The sequence below is a fragment of the Anser anser genome, assembly GCF_964211835.1.
Source record: "Anser anser genome assembly, chromosome: 5".
Lineage (NCBI taxonomy): Eukaryota > Metazoa > Chordata > Aves > Anseriformes > Anatidae > Anser > Anser anser.
The window spans coordinates 37830364-37852152 of record NC_139725.1 but is presented as its reverse complement, the minus strand read 5'-3'; the positions used below and the strand labels follow the sequence as shown (position 1 = coordinate 37852152).

Genomic DNA, 21789 nt, shown 5'->3' with positions numbered 1-21789 from the left:
TTGTACTCAGCTACACTCCAGTCAGATTGAGAGATACAAGCACATCTGCTGTGTTAGAAAAAGTGCTGAGTGATCAGTGCCAATACGAGCATCCCATTTCAATATATAGAGAACAAAATCATTCCCACTGCTGGCATTCATGTGAGTAGCTCCGACTTGGACTGAACTAACAGAACAAAAACTCTTCTCCTGAACCACAGGGCATTCTCCTGGGAAGAAAGAATGAATACAGTAACACTATATTTGGAAGGCAACAAACCACAGGGAAGTAGTGTCACTTCTTTATGTGAAAGAACTCAGTCAAAATTATCTTTATATAGAAGTTTGTTCCAGTTTCATTGATATCACTATTAAAAACAGTAGTAGTAAATCCGCAGAAGCTTTTTTTCCTGTGATTTACATCCTGCACCCTCAATTCCTGCCCGTGAGTCTCACAGTACCTTTAATTCATAACACACTCTCACTGAAGAAATTTCCTGGTGTCTCTTAAATGCTTCATCCCCTCTCCCCATACACTTCAGTATCTCCAGCCTCTCTTATATCTCCAACCCACCTTTGCTCAGTCTGCCAACTTCAGGCAAATAGGCATCCCACTGTTGAATTTAATTATTACCAATCGATGGATTCAAAAGCTACTGAGGGAGAAGGGTCAGTGAACCATATAGGACCAAGTCTCCTAACCCGCCTGCTTTAGGAAACTAGGCTAAAAATCAGCCTCTCTCTTGAATCATCCTTTTTTCTTTTCTCCTAAAACAAAAATTACAGTTGCTGCTACTCAACAGCATTAGGAAGCATCTTCCTGACAGCAAAAAAAGCAGGAGTACTACAGAGCTGTTGCATAACGCTGGTTGTTAACTAATGTGAATGGAATGATCCGAAGACACCAAGACATCACTCAAGAGCAGCTCCATTCCGAAAACAAGCACCGAGCATGAGTCTTGGAGAGGCAGCAAAATAACCTTCAAAAATCCCAAGAATGAATATTATTAATGTGACACTCTCCCAGCATTAAAAAGTTGTTTCCAAAAAATTCCACTGTAGACATTAATACAGTTCTCATACAGTAATTACTGGTGCACAGTTTGGACAATATAATTTGTCACACATTCTTCCTTATATATACAGAATGCTTTGTTGACTGCTGGAGGACACTAGGAATTTGTCTGGAAGACTGCAGCAACACGCAGACTCAAAGGCATAAGATTGTTTCTGCATTTTATTTGTATATAAAACAGCTTTCAAAGTTGACGATGTGAAACCTACACAATATCAAATTTGATGGAAATTGTTCAGTTTTATTAACCTGAAAATGAAAAGGAAAACATGTTCTTCCAAAGCTCTATGTTCCTTGAAGGAGTTGACAGCAGAGTAAATACAAAAAAGCCATAAAGCAAGCAGTAAGCTAGATTAAATAAAAACAGGGAGTTACTTTGCTTCAGGGAAAAATTAGTCTTCCTGGGCATCCCTGAACCTGCTAACCTTGTCAGTCATACTTTGAAGTCAACTGAAATGTTCTGGGATTTCTGCAGACACATTCTCTGAGGAAAACCCTTAGGCTTTTCTGAATATTTCTTTTCCAACTGGGCTTTCGCAAAACAAAACAATTAATAAGAGATATCCGTAACGTGTCAATATTACTGTGGTCTTACATTGGGGAATAGATTATGGCTCAAAACTGGAAAGACAAAAACAGGGCTTTTCAAGACTCACGCAGTGGGATCAAGAGGCTTTTAGCAGAACTAGGATTTTTAAGATGGGAGTAGCCTACCACAGAAGAGCTTCTCAGCCCTGTTCACTTCAGCCCCCCTAGTTCCACTTTCATTTTTCCCAAACTGAAACCAAATGTAATAGTTGCAATACAATGGCTACTTGCCCATTAACAAGTTTAACTAAAATGTTTCTTACAAAGTACCCCTGAACTGAGCCTTTGGTGTCCTCCCACTACTGCCCCTTAAACAAAATAAGGAAGATACATCTGAAGAAGACAGTCCTTTGAAAAATTTAAGTGTTTTTGGACTCCCTTACACAGGAACATTACCTGTGATAAGCCGAGAGGAAAATAACTTCCAGCAATAAAGAAAAGGGGACAAAATCTTTGAATCTACAGATCCTTAACTGGAATGACAAAATTTCTAAACCCTTACACACCATAATGGTATTTCACACTTGTACGACTGGTACGCCAAGGTCCCATTTGCTACAGTAGTGCCAAAAATTACAGGACTACCCCAGCCCTCCTTCCATATGGAAGGCAGCGCAACCCATCATTAAAACACGGTCACAAAAAAAAACTCTGGAAAAAGCCAAAGTTCAGAGCCGAGTTCAGGGTAGAACAGGCAGAGATAAGGAAAGAGAACAGCGGGTGAAGAGGACAGGTGCCGGGAAGCCCCAGTGCCGGCCGGCAGCAGGCGCCCCCCGCCTCAGGGAGCCCGCGCTGAGGGGGCAGCCCCGCGCGCCCCTCCCCAGCCCCGCCGCCATTTCGCGCCCCGCCACCCCCCGCCAGCCGCCATTTTGCACCCCCGAGCGCCATCGCCCCAGGGCAAACGCCCCCCACCCCCTGCCCGGCGCGTGACGTCACGGCGCCCACCTGACGCCCTGACAGAGGCCGGCCGTGACATCACCCCACCGTCAGGGCGCCGTGACAGCCCCGGCGGACGCTTCCCCGCGCCTCACCGGGACCCGCGGCTCCGGCCCCGCGCCTTACCCGGCTCAGCCGCGGCCGCTGCCATCCCGCCGCCGCCTCCTCCTCCTCTCGCTGACGAGCTGATGCAACAGCGTGCCCGGAAACGGTGCCCCGCCCCGCCCCGCCCGCGCTACGTTACTTCCGACCGCCTCCCCGCCGTCACCACAGCAACGGCAGCCGCCGCCTCAAGCCGTGCCGTCGCCTCGCCTCGCCCGCCGCCATTTTAGCCCCTGAGGCGGCCCCTCAGCGCCCGCCGCCCCCCTCAGCGCCCGCCGCAGCTTTTTCTTTTACAGCCTTTTTATTTCAGTGCTTTGAACAGAACGCTTCTTCGCATACCGCGTGCTCTCACCACAAACAAAATGCGATTACTTCGTAAACAAAAACGCAGTTCTGTCAAAAACAACATCAGGCGCTCTGTTCTCACAAAGAGCACCCGGGTCCATACAGCACACGAAGGAAGGGTCCTTCTTCACAGCCTCATGAAGGAAAGGCAAACTAAAGCTTCTTACTCCCAATTTGCCATCCAATGCTTGAGTTTCACATAGTACAACTCAAAAAAGCACCTTAGTCAATGTTGCAAACGGAGCCTGTGTCACGATTAGGCATCAACCGTTAAATCGCTTCTGACTCCCTGGAGGAAGGTGAGGGCATCACGTCCACACTGCCACTTCTATGAGCAGTTTTTGGCATCCTTAATTATAGGAAGTTTGTAGACATATATATATGTACAGGAGCATTTTTTAAGTTCATTGAAAATGTTAATTTGTAGCTACTATTTTACTTATAATGTTATTACTTGTTAAAGTGTTCATTACATTATCATAAGCCTTGATATCTAGATACCTTAACTCATCCAGTAACTTTATAATAGATTGTTTCTCTCCCAGTGTGTTTCTCCAGATGAGAAGCATCTGGTAAGATTGTTCTTCTGTGTCATTAGGCCAGTCATAAATAATTTTATCAATATCATTTTCTTTCAGGTGAGTTCTCATAAGACGCCTCCATTTTTTCACTGGTACTTCATTTATGAAAGCCCAAAAGCTATCTCTCAGTTCTGGGGAGAGAAAAAAAACACATCCGTTTAGGTTCTAAAATAGATTTTTTTCCACAGATAATATACACATTTTCCAATTACTTTTTAGCAAATACATGTACAGACCAAACAGTAACAGCAAGGCTAGGTTTGGTACTTAAGAAGCAGAACGACAAATAGGTTCCCTATTTATCTTAAGAAGCTAAAGATACCACTCTACATATCTCAAAAGTAGTCTCTTCAGATGAAATACCATTCAGTAAAGGTGGTTTTTGGGGACTGTATGTTTCTGCTTACTCTTAATAAGGTTACTCAACAGTAGCCTTTAACCACCTCACTCAGCTAACAGTACAGGTTTGCCACAGCAAGACCAGCATTAGCAAAGCCCATCACTTGGCCATTTCAGCACGTCAACATACTAGTTACTAGTACACATACATGGCTTTGATGCAGTCTTTCATTTAGCAGAAATTTGACAGAAAGACTTCCTGTTCTGACCTACACCTCAGTCATTAAGGCAGTATCCCAGTGCTGCACCACAGACTTGTTTAAAACACGCAAACAAATTCTGTACCCCACTTACTCTTAAAAGCATAACTGCATTACACTGCCAGAAAAGACATACTTTAAAGTAGATCAATCCATCATCACAGTGATTGAAACTTTTCTTAAATGCAGTACTAATCCTGTTTCAGTGTATTTTACAATTAACTGAAAGCCTTATATCTTTAAGCAATAGTCGCAGTCACTCTAAACTATTGCTTAAGTAAAGTCAACAAGAAAAAAAATCAAAGTACTGACCGTTTATAGGATGCTTACCTTTTTGAGAGAGATCTTTAACAATTATTTGATATTTTTGTTTTTGTACCTGTAATACAAAGTTGGACCATTACTTCTAGCATGCCAGAACACTTAATTCACTTATAAGTTATTCCTGAGCTATTTGATAGCTTGCTTTCACAATATACATGCCAATAACGGGGTGGGTCAGATTTCACAGTACAGCTGAAAATGAGCATGCTGAAAACAGCTGTGCTACTAGCTTGTAAGTGAAGCAACAAGACAATGTATTTGGTGCTATTGCTAAAGAATGGCTTCTGGGTCAATATTGAACGTGAAGATGAGAGAGGCACAGCAGATTAAATGATGGACTGAAGTCTGCTTTCCCAAGATATCACTCTCCATGTGTTCTATGATATCTTTAAGACAAAGGTTCCTCTTTCTTATCATCCTGCCATCTATTACTCAAGGAATAGTTAAGAATTCACATTACACATATCAGAGAACATATGATGAGATTTCCCCCCCCCCCCCCCAACTCACCGTATGATTTGCTGGCATCCTACCACTCAATCCTTTAGATTGTGCATTCTGGTAAAAAGCAGGATTCTGCCCAGTTTTTGCAGATAATGAAGTGTCCAAAGTGATCTTCTTCCAACAATCTTGTATGGAACACCTCAAATTCTGCAGGATTGTGCCCCTCCCAGAAGGCACAACACTGTTTTCCTCTGGTGATTGGCATTTTACGTTCAAATTAACACTAGCTTGTTCTTGGTCCTCTGGACTCTTAACAGAGTTTTCACCATCTGGGTTGGCTGCATTATTTGCAATTTTCACTTCTGATAAAATTAGGCTTTCAGTACTACCCTCAGATGCCTGTAAAGAAAAAGAAAATTATTTGGGAGATATTTTATAGGTAGGTCTTCAAAAACAGTTTAGGTGAAGGAAACGGAATACTTGAAATCACCAGATGTCAAAGAAATAAGAGAGCTGCTGATTTGTCAAAGTGAAAAACATATAGAAGCCACAACTTTCAAATGGTTTTGAAGCCTAAACCTTCATCTTGCTGGCTGTTCTGCTCCCACCAGGCTACGTGGTAAGGCTCACGGGCTACCTCCACAACAAATGAAAATTTTTTCCTCAGGTTTTCACTGTCATTCATTAGTGCTTGCAGTATCTCTGGGTCTGGAAATACATACTCCTCCTAAGGCAGGAAGGAATTAAGTTGCCATCAGCCGAGCTGACCTAGCAGCCTGCTAACAGTGACCTCAAGCCTGTTCTTGTATGAAGGCTGATGCTCTCAGAGCTTTTGCTGAGCTGATAGGGCATTATCAGTTCCATGTAAGAGTATGAGCTTGGGTTTGTTTGTTGTTGTTTTTGCTGAATTATTTTTCCTCAACTTCACACAATCAACTCTGTTCAAAGTAAGTACTGGAGCACACTACATAGCTTTAGAGAGGGAAGCATCATTTCCAGTATTATCAATACATTAAATAAGCCTATGCCATGAAGTTCACCTCAGGCTGATGGTGACCCACGAAGAACAGTACAAGTATGAAGCAGATGAGGATATATCTAGCATATCAGCTTATGCTGAAAGTGGAAAGTTTTAGGCAGCTTTTTTATTGTTATTTATTTTTACAAGTAGAAAGTGAGGGCAAGTATTGACTGTTTCTCCCATATGACTTCAGTTTAAGGTGCATTTCCTGCATAAGCCCATGTGATTTCTGTTTGCACAAGGTCAATGACCCGTATGTGACATCAGCATGTCACCCGCATGTGTAGGCAGGGATGTGACACTACCCCACTCAGCACACATAGTTATACACCATTCTCCTTGAATTCACTTTGAGGGTGCAAACAGGTTAAACAAGCTGCTTCTATTTGTACAGGACAGTTCTTAATTAGGTAACCTAGTGACTGAAGGTTTAGAGCATGGCTAATGAAACTGATCAATTTTGGAAGGAAATAATGTAGAAGCAACATATTTACGATATATATATTTTTTATAGCAGTGTAAGTTCACTGGTACTTCTTTGGAAGGACAGCATGCTGGTGCCAAAATAACTGGTCTCAGTAACATATCAGAATGCAACTCTCCAAATAACCTTTGTTAGAGTAGCACAAGTACACAGGTATTATAACTTAAGTTCATGATAGTATTTCGTGATAGTATTATTTCAGAGCTAAATGTCACCATGCACCATTCATGATTATATTATTATTCTACTACAGTTTATTCAAAATGTTATGTCTGCCTATTCCTATGCTACACCACTTTGACCAGGTTTTCTGTCATGTTCCTTCATCAGCTTCTATGAATATATGAAACACTGCGAATCTGGCCAGGGTGTGGGAAGAGAGACAACCCAACAAAACCCAATGGACGATTCAGATATTTGAGCCACTTATGGACCTTAAAAAAAGAGAAAAGTTTAAGGTAATGTTTTTAACTGATCTTTCAGCACCATTCCTTCAGTTTTCAACTATGACAGTTAAAACACATTCAATTGCTTGAACTATTTTACTGGTAAATTAGATGAGCTCATGCACAGAGTACTACTTGCTTTGGGTGAGGGACAAGGAAAGTAGCAGGGGGAAGGATGTGCTGCATGTGCTATGAGAACACTTTGGATCCTTAAAGATTTCTCATCTTCAAAATCTATTTTAGAGCTTGATGCTATGCATGGTTAACTACACTAGTCAGAAGATCAAGCTCATTTCTGCCTTGCTGAGCAGTTAGGAGTATAACTTCTAAATAGAAAAGCTAAATACAAGAGTACTTAACTAGTCTAGCTTCCTCTTGCTAAATACAAGACTAGCAATAGTAGAATAGTTCAGTTGGAATGGACCTACAAAGATGATGGAAGTCCAACTGCCTGACCACTTCAGGGGTGACCCAAGAAGCTGGAGCATATTAAGAGTGTTGTTGACCATGTGTAACTGTAAGATTCTAAAACAGTCTGACCACAAGAGGCCAGGGTAAAACTAGCTTTAACAGTGGAACATGTGTCAGCAGCCAGCCTTAGCATGGTAAACACTTTTCAGGATATACTTCTGAACCAGCATTCTCTGAGCCCTGATTGCCTTGACTTATGGGACTGTCTGTGATCAAGACATTAGGCTACAAGGTCCTGGTCTGTAGCTTGAGATGTCAGTTTAAAGGCAGGACACTTAGTCACTTTGTCCGCTGGATCAAGAGAAGTAATCTTATGGATTGGTGTTGTAGCTTTCCTTGCATTTTGTATGAAAAATCACACAGGAAATTGATAGCTGTCATTCCCTGGGGATTATAAGCCTGAAGCAGCAGAGAACTAGTTGAATCAAGGCACCACTTGGCAACAGTTTGAAATGAAAGCTGGTGCTTCATCTCAGTTTTTCCACTTTCAAAACATTCTGGCCACAGGCTCTGTAATGTTTTCAATGCAAGTACTAGGGAGGCCAACTCCACTGGATGCATACCAGTAAAGAGTGCATGAGGGCCTATATGAATCAGGGCTTGTTACATTTCAGGAACACACCCTACCAGACATCTACAGCAAGACAAGAATTAAAAGCTGTGTAACAGGGAAAATTAATAGTGCTTTAGTTGCACAAAGCTTTGAGATAAAATGGTGTACCTATTATATACTTACCAGGCCTTTTTCTACTTTGTCAGGTGAAGTGGCTGAAAAATAAGAGTAACATTAGGAGACTTACTAGGAATTGCTGCGAATTAAATTTCATACAAGATTTACATAGAGTAGAACTTCTTTACACAAATCAAAAGGTCCACTACAAGCCATTTAGTTCCTTGAAGTGTCCAAAGTTACTACCCCTAGCTTCCACCTACAGTAGAAGCTACACCTACACTGTGCCTTCACACAGGCAAACTGTAAAATATAGACATCAAGATGCAGTTTGGATTTTAAGCCCCTCTTTCAAAAGAAAGAAATCCCAATTCCCGCACCCCCCCCCCCCAGCCTATGCTTCTTAGCATTGTCATGGGCTGTTGCAATACAAAATGAGGCAGAAAGTTTGACTGCAATACATGCAGTAAGTCATGATCTGAATTTCAAAGGTAAACTTTGTTCAAAATTGCTTCCAATATCATCTAACTAAGATAGTTGCAAAAATAGTTTAATATGCAGTAATGTAAAAAAAGTATTTCTCAGCAGAAGATATTCATCCTCACTAAAAAAAAACAACTATGTGCATTCATATAGGGCTAACCAACCTAACATTCACATTAAGAGGCTAGAATGATGCAAGGGCAGTGATGTATTGAAAAAAATTCTACAGCCAAACACAATGAGTGAAAAATCAATGATCTAATTAGTTGATACTTCTTGTCCCATGCCTGATCTCATGCACAGGGTTTTCCTCGCTATTTGCCAATACAATGCAAGGAGATGGGGGGGAGGGGAGGACTTCCTTTTAAGGACCCTATGCTAGTCTTTGAGGCCAGGGCATCCGTTCAGTTAAAGTTTATTCATTTTATTTACTGAACAAAACTGGTCTCCATTTCACTCAAGTTACTTAATTGAATCACATGCTAAACAAGTGGGAGCTTATCTATTAAAGAGATCCCCTATAGAGTAACACTGAAAGAATAGCCTTAGTGCATGCTCTGCCTCATTCTGGAAAGTTCATGGGTAGTAATCAAGCAGAATTACCTTTATCACATCTCAGCTTTTTAATTATAAACACCACCACCACCAAAACAACAACCACCGAAATAATTGCAGTAATCCAAAGAGATGTGTTTCCTGCAAAGAAAAAGGAATAAAATCAGTGCCTGAAATACTGAAGCAGTCCCCACATATGACATTCTGAAGTACAATTCTTCCCTGCCACCTGATAGAACAACCTAAACTCCACACTAGTATAAGGACCCAGCTAGCCTGTCCTAGAAAAGGCACTGGGACTATCAACTGACCTGAATCCAAGGACTGGCTTGCAGTACACATTGTTATCCCAGTAGCAGTGGGGAATTCTGTACAGAGCTGCAAAGCAAGCTCTACAAGGCTTTCAAAAGAAATATTTAAGTGGAAAACATATGCGAAGGGTGGCAGATTGATGTGCTATAGTGTTGATAGGGCTCATTCCTTCCTTTTCTAGTCAGCAGAAGAGGAAAGTCACTACACACAGCTTCTCAGACATGCTAAACATTAATGAAATGTTTGTACTGGTCCTAACTTTTAACAGTGAGGATGTTGCAACTTTGAAAACCCTGGCAATACTTATAGCTTTTCACCAAGGTAGGTGCTCTTTTGCTTGAAGTGAAGTTTAAGATAGTTTGTCTTCCCCAACCCCTTCAAGAACTTGTCTCTATCAAGTAATTCCCAGACCGACATACAGAAACTCCTAAGTATGCTACAGAGGAAGTTCAAACCACTGTTTATGCAGACCATTTCTGTGTTATTAGCCAGAATTCATACACCCAACAGACCAAGCCAAGTGGTATTTATGTTCCAGACCTTGATCAGGTAACCCACATCCTAGGTCCATCGTAGCATTGCAATTCTGCACAATTTCCTTCCCTTCTGGACACCTGAAGTGGATGGCAAAACAGTTGTATCAACATTTCTAGAGTTATGTACTAAACCTGTTTGTGTTCACGCAGAGCTTAGAGACACAAACAGAACATGCATAAACAGATTTGTTAGAACTGCACCTTTTAAATAACCCAATACCTTGTAAGATTAAGTAAAAGCAAAAGGCTAACATACATAAGCTGTTTAAGTGGAGCAAAAAAAAACACACAACCAAACACCAACAACACATGTAGCAGATGCATTATTCATGCATAGTGAGTTTTCTTCAACAAGTGGCTCTACCTCCTGAAGTTTTGCAGTGGCTGCTACAATGCTTATTCAGCTGTGAATGTGGGGAAATACTAATCTGAAGACACAAAACATGTAAGCACACAGACATAAGCAACAAGCACAGTGGAACCAAAAATCTGTATCATCTGGGTCTCAGCCTCATGTATTTTGACATCTAGAATTTAGATGAATGAATAATGCTATTTGTCTTCGAGGGAATTATTCAGTCTAAGTGATGTGGTAGGTATTAACACACATTGGGCCACAGCTCTGAAGTTCACTAGAAAGAAAAGAATTGCTTATGTTCATTATTGAACTTACGTTTTACTGCATCTTTGACATATTTCACAGCCCTCAGCAGGGCAGAAGTATCCTTGTTTGCATTGGCATTCAGTGTCACGCGTGAGAGTACAGGCTCTCAAAGTTATTTGGTCTAAAAGTTAAAAAATGAGTATAAAAGTTGTAGCTCTATACAACTGTGCTTAAGTTATACCCTGGCCATAAAGGCAACATTTTTCCCCAACTTTGTTATTCTCAACAACCAGAAGTGCAAAAAAAAAAAGAGCACCAGGCTTTCTGCATTAAATTAAGGGCACAAGGGTTAAGGTTTCACTGAAACTGTGGTACCGTCTTTGCACTGTCTGCACAGCAAGCATTCTTCCAAGCCATTTGCATGAGCAGTATAATCTTCCCCTTCAGTGCAAGAGATACATCTTCCTTTTGAGTGTGGAGTACTGCAGTGCTGAGCAACATAAGTACCTGTGGAAGAGGAGAATCGGCAGAAGCAGCACTCAAGGGATTGTGTAACATACAAATTACCACAGCAGGATGTTACAATATAAAACCATTTTGGTCAAAGTCCAACCCTTCCTTGCAAGCAGCACATCACACGGGAGCTTGTGTGACACAGCATGGCCAGGAGGCACACCTGAGCTTACTGCTCAGACAAGGGGCAGTGGCAAAGAAGGCAGCCAGGCAGGCCTGCACTGGGACACACCATGGAGCACACAGGATTCACTGCAGCAGCTCAGTGTCACTTGTTCAGCCAGCACCACCTTGCTGGAAGGGGTGTATGACAGGCACGGAGAGAATTGCTTGTACGAAAAAAAAAAGTGTAACAAGAAGATCTCTTCTCCTTCATCTGAAGGCTCTTCAAATACACCAGATAGCCTTGTGATACTACCCAAGGGTAGTGCACTTCTTGGCGCAAATCTGAGTTAACTGCACACATTGAGCAAGGCAGGGAGAGCACAGCAAAGCAAAGTTCCACATACAGAAATCAGAATTCCCCTGGGCTCACTGACTATTGTTAAGAAAACAAACACAAAAAGCAACCCGACTTTGAACACTTCATCCCCAACAGCAGGCAGAGACTTTCTGAACTGCTGCCAAGATATCGCTCCCAGTCATTACGTGTTACACAAAAAGCTCTCGCTTAAAATGGAGTCCAGCACCAAGAAGCCATCACAGCATCAGCTGGGCTTACAATTCCACCAGCTGGAATGTAACAACAATAATGAATCACCTCAGATGGGGAATATGGAGACTGTCCAAAGTCTTACCTGCTGGGCACAAGACACAGCAGAGACCTTTGTGCAAGTATTCCCCCTCTCCACAGTCCTCTGCTCTGTTTCCAGACATTATCAACAGTGTAACCTACAGCAAAGACAGACAGGTGTTTAAGTGATTCAACCTGCCAGGACAGGATAGCAATCTTGGGGAGATGTTCCTGTAAAGACAGGAAAACATATTCAGGAGTTCATGGGAAGCCACAAAGGAAACCCAAACTAATTTCTGTTAAGTGTGCTGTTCACAGCAGTAATTACAATCACAAAGGATGGGTTAGAGCAGCACCACACGGTTCCAGAGCAGCAGCTGAAACGTTTTAGGAAACTATTGCCCAAGTCCCCCACCTCCATTTTAACTTTCTTCTTTTCACTAACTCACTACAAGCAAACTCCAGAGACCGAGGTTTCTGCCTGGTGCAAGGGATTTGTTCCACTCACCCTCGGCCTATCTTTAACTTAGAAGGGTCGAAGTCTGCCTTAAAGGAAGAAAATAAAAAGGATACGCCCAAGGAGTTTTCACACGGCATTTCTCACTGGCTCTAACCTTCCTCAGAAGGCAAGTGAATGAGTCATCGACAACAAGAAGCAGCCACCTTACCCTAACTATAGGACCACCAGGAAAAAAACAAACTTTTTTTTAAAAAAATGAAAAAGGAAAAGAATCCTGTGCGACTACAGTAGCACGAAGCGCCGAGGAGGGGCGGCCCCGGGCCGTGGTGGCACCCGGGCACAACGCGTTTGGGCCCGGGGACGGCAGCAGGAGGGAAGCGGCTCCGCTTCTTCCCCGTAAGCGTCGGATTTAAAGGTCGCCCTCCCGCAGCTCCGCTCTTCCTACTTTCTCCTCGCGGGACACCCAAAGCCTGCCCCGTAACGGTGGGGTTCACAAAACCACCCTCTTGGCAAGCGGGACGGCGGAGCTCTTCGGGCTGGCTGGCTCCCCCAAACCTTCCCCCGACGGAGAGCAGAGCCGCGACCCGGTGCGCACCCCGGCCCCGTTCGCCTCCCCAGGCTTAGGAGCGCTTTGCGAACTCCCCCGTACCCTCAGCAAGCACGAAGTAAAAGCGAGGTCCCAGATGAACTGCTGGAAGCGAACGCGGAAAACCGCACGGGGCAGGACGCCCGGCTCCCCAAGAAGGAAGATTTCCACCCCCCAATACACCCCAAAAGGAGAGAGCTGAGGGCCAGGTCCCTCACTCACCAGCAGTCCCATCACCCTGCCTCCCATCGCGGCGCCCAGCGCTTCCTCGCCGCGCTCCCGCTGCTCGCCCGGAGGAGGAGGTGGTGCCACCGCCCCTTTATCCGCCCCGGGGCGAGCCGCCCCCGCTCCGCCCCGCCGCCTGCCCGCCGGGAAGCGGCTCCGGTGCTCCGCTTTTCCACCCGTGTGCCGAAGCGCTGATTTGCAACGGCAAGAGGGCAGCCAGGTAGCACGGAAGGGACTGGCCCCAATGCGAGCAAAGTGAGGAAAAGAGGGTAGAGCGGTAGTACGTATCCTGGTGGCGTGCTTCATACCGACTGGGAGCAAGAGGAAACTTTAGGAAACGGCTCAGCTCCTGGCTTTCCACCCAAAGCTCACGTCTGGCTGCTAAAGGGCTACTTGCTGACCACAAAAAGGAGGGCAGAAGGAGAATTTTTCAAAAAAGCGCACAAACTGGCTGCATAACCAGGTTTTCTTACTCCCCCAGAGTTCTCATTTTTTTCAACAGCAGGTATTGCTCCGAGAGAGATAGCAACAGCCATGATTTTCTTCAAGAATAGTTTTCATCCTCCTCATGCACATAACTGGCATGTAGGAACATTCACCTCCTGATGTTGAAATTGGATTAATAGCACAAGGATGCATGGAATTTTCCTTTTGGGATTATTTTTAATCCCTTGCGGCAGTGGCAGTAAATGTTGGATACTTCTGTTCTTCTGATGCATAATTAGTTTATATAGGTTAATAGTTTCTTTCATTGAACTGCTCCTCTCTTGGTAATGTTTGTTTTATTTGACTGCAGTAATAAGTCCTAGTAAAATCCCTGTGGGTGCAGAGTTTTGTAAAATGGAAAGGATCCAAAGAATTTTAAACATTCACCTAGTAATGGCTTCCTGTTCAGCACTACTTTTTTTTTTTTTTTTTAGTAACTATGTTCTCAAACCCAGAATATATGACATACCTGACATGTAAATACCCCCACAGAAGAGGAGAGGATCCTTGCAGTAACTTGAATACATGGTCCCAAAGGGGGGCATGTCTGACAAGGAAGGCTGTGCTGACAGGCCAGAGATGTGCTGACTTGCTGAAGCATTTAAAGTGAGATTTAGGCAGGAAATTAGTAGACATGTTTGCACAACTTTAGGAGCAAACATTTTTAAGGCCCATACGGGACTTTGTGTAGCCAAACAAGTCTTAGGAACGACTGGGCATTCTTCCCTAGGTAAAGGCCAGGGGACCCACTCCTACCAAGTTTTAAAGTGCATATAGTGCGCGTCAGACTTCCTCAGAAAAAGGAATGGACAGGATGCTGTGCTTCAAAAAGGCATCCGATCTGGACTGAAAATGTTGACATTCTTCAAGGATGAAGAATCCTTTGTTTCTCTTGAGACTTTTTGCTAATAATGAAATCACTCTCACTTCTTACAGCTTGTGATTTGTTTCTTACAAGAACGTCATCTTCTGGGCGCTGGCTTGTATCCTGTCCATGACAGAGAGCTGTGGTTTTCTCTCCACACAGCTATCCCCTATTATCAAGCCACCCCCTTCACGTAAAGGTTTTCTAACTCTTAAGGCAAGTCTGTACATTTATGTGTGACAAGTGAAAGTCATGCACCGTCACAGGCAACCACTTCTACTTTTAGGAAGTCACTATAATTAAAAGACACGGACAGCTCGAGCCAGATGCTTAACCATGTACCAACATGCTATTGCTATTCCAAATTACTGCGTATATCTGAGATTCTTGCAGGCCTATTCCTGTAGTGGTTTTTTTTCCTCTAAAAAGCATGACCTAAGAGTGATTTGCTTGTAAAATGCTGTAAAACACAAAACCATGGTCAAACACAAATAATCTCTCAGACAAACTGCCATTGAAAGTTGTGTGTAGTTTTATTTCAACATATCAAGCACAAACAGATTTCCCCTACTTGGGGAATATGACGAGGAATGTAGTTAAAAATTTGGAAACATTTACATTGAAAGATAGCCCAGACTGGCACCACCACTAAGTATTTTAAGGCTGTATATATAGCAGTACTTACCACTTGGAACTAGAACGGCTTAGTATTGTCTGCAGTCTACAGGAAATATTGCAAATCTTTAAAAAATGGTGTAAGGAAGACTATTAACAGATTTGAACAATGCAGTGGCACAATCCTTCCTCCCTTCTGACCTTTGACAATAAAAGTGCCTACGACCAAACACATGTACACCCATATTGCTCCTGTCCTTCTCACCTATTCTGGGGCAGTGATTCCTTTCTACAATACTTGTGTGTGGTATTATAAAACAGCCATATAGCAAATAATAACAATAACAGTAAGTGACCGGGTTCTACGAATAGGTTTGTCTGATGTGACACTTCATGGGCCCAGTCCAGGACGCCAATCAGCTCTGTAAAGGTATAAGGAGCTTTCACTGAACACTTCCTGTTTCCTGAAAAGGAATGGTGCTAAGAAGTCACACATATTTACAGTTCATGTGAAATGGAAAACAAAACATCCTGAGGTCCCGTTCTGTGTGTGTGTGCTGACAAAACAAATTATGACCTAATATCCTGGGGGGTGGATTTTTTGGACCAAGTGTGCTACCTCACTTAATTAAATGCAGCCAGACAGGCACTGTGAACATCAGTTCTTTACAGCTCCCCAACTACACTCCCTCTCTCACAGAGCTATAAACCAAGCCGGTGTGGCTTTTCCAAAATGCTGGCATGTTTACCATTTTGGGGGTACCAATACTGTTGGGTAATTATTAATTGCATCAGAAAAGGACAAGACATAGAAAACAAATTGCACAATTAAAGCTACATTTGGCTTCAGCATTAAGGCCCATACAGGTTAAGAGGTCCTTGAAGATGTACATGTAAAAGGCAAAAATGACATAATCTGCAGGAACAAAGTTCCTAGGTCCCTTTTCCACCTGTCTTTCAACTTTCTTCCGCCTCTGCCGCGTTGGTTCTAAAGTGCTTTGGTGCCTCGCTGGGCTCCTTGCGCAAGTGGCCCCCCCTCCTGCAGCCAGTAATTGTTATTGCTGCCAAACGTAGTGGTTTTATTTGAAGACATAATTAATGAATAGTTGACACGTAAGAAAGATGCAAAGGAGAAACCAGCAGCGAGAGTCCAGGAGGAAGCTTTCAGAAGAGACCTTCCTGTGGAAGGATTTTTTGTTCAATGCGCTGAGGTTTCTGGAAAAGAAAGCGATATGTTTATTTGTGTGTTTGAGGGAGTGGCCAACACCCAGAGCCCCAGAGTTTCCACACAAACAGGGATCCCATGACTTCTGAGGCACCTGGGTATGGCACTGTGCCCCACAGACTCTCCTCCCCTCTTTTTAACAGAAAAATGAGTACTTCTGGGTGCTGCTGGAACAAGCAAAGCACAATAGCTGGCATGAGTAGATGTAAGGGCACAAAAACCTCTTTCCCCAGCACCCATTCACAAATGTATGTCCTAACCTTCCCAAATGCAAGAACCAGCCCTGGACATCTCAAAGAGCAACAGAGAAGAGCTAAAATCATGTCACCAATTCCTCCAGCTTCCAGAAACGGTGGGCCTAGTATGTGATCCTGCTCCACCGATGCCTCTGTAGGGCCGGATAATATGCCTCACGCCTTAAGGAATCAGCGGGGCTCCCTGGATTGGATGTAGCAGCTAATACCTCCCCTGCCCTCCCCAAAGGAGTCTACAGTGCAGAGCACCTTAACAGCAGTTGGTTAAGCATCTGTGTTCACCATTTCCCTCAGCTGGCAACTAGCAATTTACACAAGAAGAGGGAATGTAGTGCTTTTCACCCCGTGGAGCTCAGTATTCAGACCATGTGCCTAAGTCTCTGCAGCAAACTGAGCAAATTCAGAACATACCCAATGGCTGATAAGAAGGGAGATCCATGCCTTCTTGCATAGCAGTTTTCTTTATAGCCAGCACTCTGCCCAACCCCTCCCAGCTCCTGCAGCTGTTTTGCAGTTGGGAGGGCCAGGAAATATGTAACACGCTGAGGTGATACTTTTTGCCCCCATAAAGAGAGTCTTAAGCGGAAGAGATTACTGTTTCAAGTAAGGGTTGGTTTTGCCTTTCTGATGCATAACCTATTAAGGTTACCTATTGAAGCAGTTGTTCACTGCACCCCTGCAGCTGATAAAGACGCTCCAAAGGCCACAGCGGAAGACTTAAATGCCACAGGTTATTTTTAGTCCATTAAGATAATTGCTTTGATGAGGGAAAATGGTTACCTGTGTATGTCCTGTTGGGCTCTCTGTAGGGATAAGACAGCTGAATGAATTTCCTTCAGGTGATTCATTTCTTTCCCACACTGAGTGCACAGACTTCCAAACCCTGCGGCAAAATATTAACGGACATTATGTTTTACATCACCATCTCTGGTGGCGGTGATGAAACATAAACCAGGTTCACCCAGCAAGTAGCTGACTGTGATCAAATTGTCACAGCATGGGGGGACACTTTCAGGAGGAAACATGGGGAAAAGGAGACAGGTGGCAGAATCTTCCACCTTGAGGACAGAGGTCAATGGACGGGGTCCTGTGACATTAGTCTGGGGCCCCTTCTCAGCTGTCACGAAACTCTTTTTACAGCAGTTAAGGGGAGGGGGATGGAGTGCTCACATCTGCTTCCATCTCTGAAATATTCAAGGTTACCTGCATCCAAGGCTGAGAAAAGGGAATGAGAAATTAAACCTGTTTCCCATCTATTGGAATTTCATTGTATTTTCCCAACCTATTTTTTCCAGGAGTTGGGAAGCCCTTGTCAGTATAGACAGCATAAAGTAGAAAGAGGAGTGCATAAGGAAAGTACAAAAGCAGAACATTCTCTTTATTTGCCCATGGGCAATGGGCTTGCACCAGGCTGGGAAATGTCCAAGGAATGCTCAAGGAATAAGGTACCGAAGGAGGACAAGAATAGAAAGTCCGGCCCAATGATATCTAAATACTTGCCATCATCATCTGACAGCTCCTGTACGGATTCTGGTGTTGAACAGCTGCTCTCTGTATTCTGGCTGTGGTTGGATGGCTGATCACTGGTTTTGCGGCGTCTGCAGTCTTTGGCAGATCTCTGAATAAAACAGGGATTAAAAGAGACTCAGTCACTATCAAACTGAAGACTCTTCTGTTTGAACAGTATCATGTAAGGTGCTGAGGAATATCTGTGAGGTTGCGAAGTTTGATTGCTTTTTCAGCAGCTCCTAGTAGTTGGACTCCTGGCAGCTAGTTACGGATATCAAAAGCTCGTTAAGTGTATTATACACATGCCCCATACAAAGGCATTTCCTCAAATTATAACATCCTTAAGAAACCCATACAAATTATTTTTGTCTTAGCTACAACTGACACATACTAGTGATGAATTTTATAGTTCTTTCACTGAGTCATATACCCACCAAACAGATACATAAGAGAATGGGTGAGAAGAAAAACAGAACCAATTTTCCTGTAAAAGATTTTTCAGAAGGTGACTGAAGGATTTAAACACTGGAGAACTTTTATACCTGATTTCTTCAAGTAGATTGGAAAGTTTTTCCCTACCTCTGGAATGGGTAAACCAAACCCACTGTTTCCTAACAGTTCTCATATGAGGGCCTGAAAAGCAGTTATGAACCTCAGCTTTCCCACTGTTTCAGAGGTGTTCAGATTTGGGGTACTATCAAATAGAAGTCTATGTTCCTAATAAGACACAAGTTCTTTAGTGTAATATGGATTATATCTTGCTAGTTCAGATGTTCTACATTTACAAAGCATTTTCTGAGTAACATGAATTACTCCACAGATGAATGCAATGGTATCATTCCCACTTAATACAAAGGATGGGCACAAGTTTCTTGTCCTAAGAGGAAGCAAGTGATAAAGGCAGATGGCACGGACTGAAATTTAAATTGCAGGACAGTGGCTGTGCACTCCAATACCTTGGTCATATCCTCACTATGGAAAATTTCCTGTTTTGGAAACTCTGAACAGTGAAGCTCAGCTCAGTCACATGCAAAACCCAGTATAAGAGTCAGTGTCAGTAACACTGTGTGGGAAAAAAACACCAGAAAGGATAGGACACATCAACCAGGAATTACAAATAGTTAATGATGGTACGCTACTGCTGGCCTAGAGTCGTAAGCTATATCTACCCAAAACAAACCTTTCAGCCTGTGCTGTGCTTACATGGAAATGCTGCAGAAAAGGGCTATCTAAACAATTATAAAAAATATTGTATTTCCCAAAACAGGCCTTTTACCTTGTGCCGTGTAATCTGATTGTTTATGCATGTTGTTGTGTGGTTTGACATCCTTGTAGATAAGTGTCTTTCCATGGTCTGCAGTATCCCATTCTTCTCAAATTGGGCAATGTCATTCAAAGGATCCCAAGGTCTTAAACTTTTGAGACCAAAGGAAAGAACATCAGAAAAGCAAGAATACCACTAGGTGTGTTAAGAGCAATGCACCAATTCCACATGCATCAGGGCAGACATTCATCCCTGACAGTAACAAGACTTTCCGCAGATGCCGTGTGTGGAGTAACAGACACTTCCCTGCATACACAGTTCCTAGCAATGAATGAGGGGCTCCAGTCACCAGAGGCTTCACCCTTCATGTCACGAGAGGAGAGCACAGTTGCCAACTCTGCTTGCGCAGTGCAGAAAATCTCTGCTAAACGATTCCACACTTGATCGCAGCAATGTGGATTTATACCAATGGCACAGCAGATTTTCCATTGCCATGCCCTCAATTCCAGCTATGCCCAATTTGTATCAGGAATACGCACTCCAAGAGAGCTCAGAAAGCAAACCCAGGGCACAGTCTGGGGAATGGTAGGACCAGAATTACAGGTCTGTAACCTCACTTGCAGCCCTGGGAACTCAAGCAGAGAGGTCTGCTCATAACCCACAACCCCGCCACTCACTCCTCGTATTTGTAGTGCCATTCGTTAGTCGTGGCATCATGCCGGAAGAGCAGCGGTTTCCATTCTGTGCCATTCTCTCTCCGCTCTCGGGCGGCATTCCTCTGCTCCTCCTCCAGCACAAATTTTTCCTGCGTTGCCTTGTGTTGATCACCTTTGTTTATTGCACTAGTAACATGCTGCCAAAGCCTACAAATAAACAAGGAAAGAAGTTAATCTGCCTTAAAAACAGCAATTTATTTTGCCAGCTGGAAACTTAGAGCAGACACTTTTCTGGTCTATTGATACTCCAGAGGACCAGTATCAGGATTACTCAACCTCAGTTTTAGCTTGCAAATTAAATGAACATCATGAGAATGGCAACAATGAATGCTGTATGTAACGATCAGGGGAACTTCCCCTTAGATAACATCACCTACAATATTCATTAAAACCTTCAGTGCTGTCTGTGTGAGTTATAAAGTAGTTATGCTCAGTTCATTGAGGTTAGTGGCATCTTTAGAGGTGATTGATATATAATGAAGAATCTGTTATCTTACTGTCCCTTTCAATCATTTAGGTTTAAAAGTCTTTGCCTTAATGTCTATCCCTGAATCAAAGGCTTTATATTTAAAATTTAGAAGCACTGGAAGATGAATGCATGTGCAAGGCTTGCAGCTGCACATGCAATGTTGTACTCCAATATAGGAACGGCAACCAGTCTGTAGGAAGTCAATTCAATCCACAAGAAATGGACATGTGGTTGTGCACACAAACTGAAAGCACTGAAGGCTTTCATTCACACTTCATTTCAGCTGCCAGAAGATTTGTGATCTGTCATATGATGTCTCAATGAGCTTCTGGATTAAGGAGAGGATCTGCCTTTTATAAGAGAAAAAACATTACTTTCTTTTCACGATAACAAAGATGTGATAGCCCTCTCTACAGTTCCTCTAATCAGGGCATTCTAATCTTCATTTCAGATTGGATATACTTCTGAAATTAGCAGTGAGTCCTCCCAAAACATTACTGGATGGTTTAGTGATTAGAATAGGGACTGGAGATCCAGGCTGTTCCAGTATTCCCAGCTCTCCAAAACACCAGTCCTGCCTTTAAAAAAATGATTGCATTACTGCATTTCATTTGGAGCTTGCTGTGAGGCTTTTAATGTAAAAGGGGTACTGATGATTTCATTGTATTTCTATCACTGTATGCTAAAGCAAGACTCTAAAACAAGCAGCCGCTTAGATGATTAACTGGAGGCAGAAGAACACTTTCCTGTCCTTTTTGGCATATTACTCCTATGTTCTTGTGTATGAATCTTTTCTCCCAGAAATAAAGGAAAGAAACTCACTTCAAACTCAAAGTGACGGTGAGGGAGGGAGAAGCGAAAATAACAGTTTGAGGAAATAACACGGTGGCATAAAGTCAGTTCTAAGGAATATGGTGTGTAAAGAGTGAATCCTCAAACTGAAGAACTTCAGAGGGACACAAACAAAATCACTTGACAAGGGCAAATTACTCCATCAAGACTTGCATGTGTCAGACAATGAGACCCACCATGGTGAGCTGCATAATGGTAAAGCTTCAGAGACTCTCCAGTGTATGTGAAAATAGGTGATTTTCATCACTGCAGGAAAGACTGTGCAATTCAGGCAGAACATAGCCTCAATTAGATGGTAATTTATTCACAGAAATGCCAGCAAAATAAGGAGCTCAGTGGAATGTCTGTTAGGGATCTTCAAAATTTTCCCTTCTGCCTCCTTTCCCTGGATTATTAATTTCACCGTTAATTTCTGCTGTAGCAAGGGAGTCAGCTCTGGCTGTACCCTGGTAAACAGAGAAA

The 21789-nt window shown here is 43.1% G+C and overlaps 3 protein-coding genes across 10 annotated transcripts in view; all 3 read right to left on the bottom strand.

Moving 5' to 3' along the window:
- The window catches only part of CARS1 (cysteinyl-tRNA synthetase 1), a 34399-nt gene extending 31577 nt beyond the window's left edge, over nt 1-2822 (bottom strand). The window contains exon 1 of one of the 2 annotated variants that reach the window (XM_083839001.1): nt 2705-2822. In XM_083839001.1, coding sequence (XP_083695127.1) covers nt 2705-2729 — 25 coding nt within the window. In that variant the 5' untranslated portion in view covers nt 2730-2822. The remainder of the gene's footprint in view (nt 1-2704) is intronic. The other variant, XM_083839002.1, reaches the window with a different exon arrangement.
- Nucleotides 2823-2962: 140 nt separating this feature from the next.
- Nucleotides 2963-13412, bottom strand: LOC310900691 (uncharacterized protein). The gene is made up of 10 exons (XM_083839044.1): nt 13070-13412; nt 11866-11959; nt 10931-11062; nt 10625-10736; nt 9956-10029; nt 9152-9244; nt 8132-8163; nt 5040-5372; nt 4536-4584; nt 2963-3737 (listed from the first exon to the last, which is right to left on the bottom strand). The coding sequence occupies exons 1-10, from the start codon at nt 13376-13378 to the stop codon at nt 3442-3444; spliced, it is 1524 nt and encodes a 507-aa protein (XP_083695170.1). The 5' UTR covers nt 13379-13412; the 3' UTR covers nt 2963-3441.
- A 1520-nt stretch (nt 13413-14932) lies between these two features.
- OSBPL5 (oxysterol binding protein like 5) overlaps nt 14933-21789 on the bottom strand; it is a 174996-nt gene continuing 168139 nt past the window's right edge. For all 7 annotated transcript variants that reach the window (XM_083838999.1, XM_083838996.1, XM_083838994.1 and 4 more), the window contains 5 exons: nt 19968-20153; nt 19303-19441; nt 18018-18135; nt 17298-17400; nt 14933-16253 (listed from right to left, as the gene is read on the bottom strand). In XM_083838999.1, the coding sequence (XP_083695125.1) occupies nt 16118-16253; nt 17298-17400; nt 18018-18135; nt 19303-19441; nt 19968-20153 (682 nt within the window). In that variant the 3' untranslated portion in view covers nt 14933-16117. The remainder of the gene's footprint in view (nt 16254-17297; nt 17401-18017; nt 18136-19302; nt 19442-19967; nt 20154-21789) is intronic.